This window comes from Clinocottus analis, unplaced genomic scaffold (assembly GCF_023055335.1).
Source record: "Clinocottus analis isolate CAN_PGR_092001 unplaced genomic scaffold, fCliAna1.0.p SCAF_4, whole genome shotgun sequence".
Lineage (NCBI taxonomy): Eukaryota > Metazoa > Chordata > Actinopteri > Perciformes > Cottidae > Clinocottus > Clinocottus analis.
The window spans coordinates 21,328,872-21,333,678 of record NW_027176153.1 but is presented as its reverse complement, the minus strand read 5'-3'; the positions used below and the strand labels follow the sequence as shown (position 1 = coordinate 21,333,678).

The 4,807-nt window shown below is 46.2% G+C and overlaps 1 protein-coding gene across 1 annotated transcript; it reads left to right on the top strand.

Annotated features, from left to right (window-relative positions):
- Positions 1-689: 689 nt before the first annotated feature.
- On the top strand, positions 690-4,103 carry emilin3a (elastin microfibril interfacer 3a). Its single transcript, XM_068598441.1, has 4 exons — positions 690-841; positions 1,011-1,130; positions 1,255-1,802; positions 2,015-4,103. Exons 1-4 carry the CDS (start codon positions 690-692, stop codon positions 3,961-3,963), a joined length of 2,769 nt encoding a protein of 922 aa, XP_068454542.1. The 3' UTR covers positions 3,964-4,103.
- The last annotated feature ends 704 nt before the right edge of the window (positions 4,104-4,807 follow it).

Here is a 4,807-nt window from a genome sequence, read left to right as displayed (position 1 = left end):
CACTCGGTTCTGCAAAAGTAAGATGATCAGTGTGAATGTTTTATTTTTAAGGATCACACACACAAAAAAACTACCTTTTATTGGTATATGTCTGGTGTTGTACATCCGATTTGCCATGATGTCACTGTGGGAAAATAGCTCATGGCCTCTGCCCTAATTGGCAGAATGCAGCCTTAAAACTAGTTGTATAATAAAAAACTAAAATGTTTTATAAAGTTGAGGATGACAGAAAACCACAGGAACAACATTAACTGTGAAGGTGAGGACCCGCTCCCCTCTTTCACCGTCACTCTGGTGTTACTTTGAGGAGGTTTGAGTGGGCGGAGATATGCAGATGGTGGCTGTGGGGCCCTATTAGTGGCCTCTGTGGTCCACCAAACTCACAGTGGACTGTTGTCACCCTAACAGAGTCCACCACACCCACAGCCAGCGTCAGGGTCAACATTCACGGGGAGGCGTTCTGCTTTATAGCATCCAAAAAAAAGGGTTGTACTGCAGAGACTCAAGTCTTTTTCTGATGTCAATTTTGTAGCCTTCTTTCTCAGTTTGTAGGTTTGGAGATATCTTCGTTTGTCAGAAGGATTAAATAATTTCGATTGGAATATTTAGAGTATTACTTTTTTCTTTTGTTGATCTCAAGGTTGAAGACTTTTATTAATGTTTTATTTTTAACACAAAGATATTCCAGGATGCATTTTGTGATGGCCGTGAGTCCTTTTATCTTCATTACTCTATTTTTGTCACTGGTCGAAAGCAAGTTCTACAGACCACTTCAATTCAACCAGTATAAAGCTGGGCACAGTCAACACCATGACCAAGGAAAAGCCACCAGCAGACACAAGTAAGTTATGCTTCTCTCTCTCTCTCTCTCTCTCTCTCTCTCTCTCTCTGTCTTTTGTTCTCAGTAAACAAGACCACATCACTTGTGATTTTTCTTTGAGATACAAAACTTTGTATTTCTAAAGCCAAATAGAAATCTATTCTGTCATCTTTTATCTCCTCTCTGAAAGGAACCACTGTGCCTATGTGGTTGAAAAGATGGTGTCCTTCACCGTGCAAGACGGGGCAGCCCCATTTGTAAAAGCTGAATACAACAAGTGCTCCTGGGGTCAAAAATGTCCAACTCTGCAGTGAGTAAACAACTTGTATTATGTTGTGTGGATATTTATTATTTTATTATTTATTCACATCACTTCAGTGTAGAGAAATACCACAGTCAAGCATACTTTTCTAACAGATGGTTGTTTCCCTCAGGTATCGTCTGATGTACAAACCAATCCACAAAGTGGCACATAAAACCGTCACAGAGCTGGAGTGGCGTTGTTGTCCCGGGTACTCTGGTTATGGCTGCATGGAGGGACATCCAGTTTACCAACACCCCATGAACATGATGCCGCCGTTCAAGGGCCCACCGATGAAAGGCCCGCAGTTTAAGGGGCCACAATTCAAGGGCCCGCAGTACAAAGGTCCCATGTTCAAAGGCCCACCCATGAACACCGGTGTGAAGGCCAACCCGTGGCGTCAATCCAAAGGACCTCCCACCGGCGGTTTTAACTCCTATCCAATGCGCCACTTTGGACCGCCGAGGACCTCTTCCTTCCCAGACACCTCTTTTGAGCCTTATCCATCCGAGCCGGAGCCAATGCCCGAACACCAGGAACCACATCACACTGAACACGACCAAGAAAATGAGCATGCACATGAGCATGAACATGAACACAGCCAAGGACCTGAGGAAGACATAACAGAGGAAATCCCTCCTCCTCCCTCTGGTGGTGAACAACATGAAGCTGAGACCATAGGTGTGTTCATATTATAAACTGCATACTAGTGCTGACTGTGTTTGAATGTTTAGCGCATTGAAGACACTAGATAGTACCAGCTTAGTCACTTTTTAGAGGCTCTGAAATCCAGATTTAACATCATTATTTTAAAAAACTAGATTCAAATCACACCAATGCACAAAGCGTATCCTGTTTTCCCCAATGCTAACAGCTTTTCTTTCTCTCTTAAGGCCAAGCCCTGGACGGTGAAACAGATGAGCGAATATATCGAATGGAGGAGGAAGTGCGGCGTCTAAACCAGGGCCTGGAAACCCTGAGGGTAACTGTGAATGGACTGGAAGAAAGTCTCCGAGCATCGCTGAGAGAGGACGCCAACAGGATGCTGTCAGCCCTTCTCTCTGCCGCCCCTGGTCCTGTTCCCGCTCCTATATCAGCCTCTGGTCCATCCAGTGTAGGGTTTGTAGAGATCCCGGGGGGAGACCCCGACACAGAGGGTCTGGATGGCAGACACGTGTTTCCGGGCATCACAGAACTGGATGGAAAAGTAGAGGAGCTCAGGACAGAGCTGCATACCAAGACCGCAGAGCTGCAGGAACTCAAAGCCACAGTGACGGGACATGATGGAGCACTGAAGAAGATGTCCAATGGAGCTGGGGTGGTATCAGACTCCAACGGAAATCTTGGAGAAAATGCACAGAAGGCTATGGAAAACTTAATGGATGCAAAGCTGAGTGCAGCCAGGACAGACATTCTTGTTGGGTTTGAGAAACGTGTGGAGAGTGTAGAGGGTCGATGCGAGGAGAAAGCTGGGGATTTTCGCCGTCAGTGCCAGAAGGAGCAAAGTGAGAGGCAGGAGCAGATGGAGGACGCTCTGGAGGAGAGTAACACAGACTTAAGAACAGAGCTGAGAAACCTCCAGGCACAGATCCATGGTATAAAGGCAACAGAGAGCTGTTCTAGTATAGTTAGTGGACTGATTGAAAGGGTGCAAATGCTGGAAACATCAGTGGCGGGCCTCAACCAGTCCCAGGGACACCTGAGAGTGGAGCTCGGTGGACACAAGGACCACATTGAGGGAATGCTGGAGGGGCGTCTGGTGTATGTAGAGGCCAAGCTTAACCTGACTGAGCAGACTCAAAGTGATGAGTCTGGAAGGAGTGGTGTCCCAGTGACATTACAAGGGGTGGAAGCAAGAATGAATGGTAAGTTGAGTGATCTGGAAGGCCGTTTACTGACGGCTTTGGAGGAGTTAGGTAATGCCACTGCTCCCGCACTGCTGGAAGGTCATGCTGTTCCCACTTTGGAGACAGAGCTGGAGTCTCTCAGAGGGAGACTCGAGGTCGATGTGGACAGAGTTCAGAAGCACCTGAGCAGCCTTGAGATTCTCTGCTCCTCTTCCTTTTCGTCACCTCAAAACCCGTCTGCCATTCAAGGAGACTCGGCAGCGCCGAGCACTAACCCGGCGGAGGAGCAGACTGTGAAGGAGGCAATCAACAAGCAAGGTGACCGATTGAATAGCCTCAATGTCACACTGCAGAACATCCTGAAGCGTCTGACCCCCAGGGAACAGCAGGAACAAGCAGAGGGAGATCATGCCATCCAGGGGGAGCTCACAATCATCAAGGTCAACGTCCGCTCAGTCAACCATACCCTCAAAGGCCTCAAGGATTCCCTGGGGACAGTGGTCCACCAGGTGGGCCAAGCCAACAGCTCCTGGCATGAAAGAGAGGCTCGTCTAGCCCGGCAGATAAAGGGTGTGGTGCAGCTGGTTGGACATCAGGCTTCCATGCTTGGGGCAGGTGAGCGCAGACTGACCCGGGTTAGAGGTGAGCTGCAGGAGACGAAGAGGCGGCTCGCCGAGGAGGTCCGGGGCTGCCGGAGCACCGCAATGGGGGTCCACAAAGAGGTGATTGAGGTTGGAGGGCGTGTTACTAATGTGGAAGACCAGTGCAAGGGCCTGAATTACTTAGCAGATGACCTGGAGAGAATCAGGGAGGAGTTGGAGAGACAATCAAATGGGCTTCTCGTGCAAGTCAACGGGACTCTTTCCAGCCACGCTCAGCAGCTGTCTGAGCTGAGAGGCGAACTCAGAAACTGCACCTCCCAGGTAGAGCCAACACAACCGAGTTTAGAGCTGGAGCCACAGCTGAGACGAGGGGACACCTTCACTTTGAATTAGTTCAGTTCACATGGAGCCACGGACAATACAAATTATATGAAAAGGGGGAAATACTCTGCAGGTGTAGTGGGGGAGTCCACCTAAACCCTCATCTTATTATTTAAATTTTAAAATACAAAAAGGTTTTGAACCTGCACTGAAGGATGGTTTTAGTCAGCTTACACTATAATAATGTAAACATGATGGCAGCTAATTCCAACTGCACTAATAACACAGAATCTTTAATTTGAAATCATGAAAGTGCTGAAATTCACTCTTCGTTGTAATTGACTTGTATTTAGTGCCCCAGTGATCGAGGAAAAGAAAAATGACAAACTGCACCTGTGTTACTGTTTCTGTAAAGCTTACAAAAAGATATTGTATGAACGGTTGTATAACAATGTTTACATTTCACGGTTTAAGATTTTGTATTGATTTTTCTTATGTCTAGATTAGAAGTATACAATATTATGTTTTTATATGATTTCAGTTCTTAAGCATCCGTTTTCATTCAGATTGTAACCCGTCATAATATTTCAGCTATACAAAGTGTAAATTCAAGGTTTTTCCAATAATGACCATCCAATAAACACATTTATTTACTATTCATGTTGACTCTGTATATATTTACCGACTTGTCACGCAAGACGTGATGGATACCTTTTAATAATTGTATGAATGACTTCTGGTCTAACCCTGCATTTCATAAACTAGTCATGCAGAGAAGTGGGGAAACCACAAGAGAGGAAAAGGGAATCATTAATACTGTTGACTGCTGGGGAGTAGAGAGGCTTCACTTGACTGAAGCAAGGTTCATTCAGAATATAAATTATAGTCTCTCTTTCAAAAGTTGTGTTCATCAGGA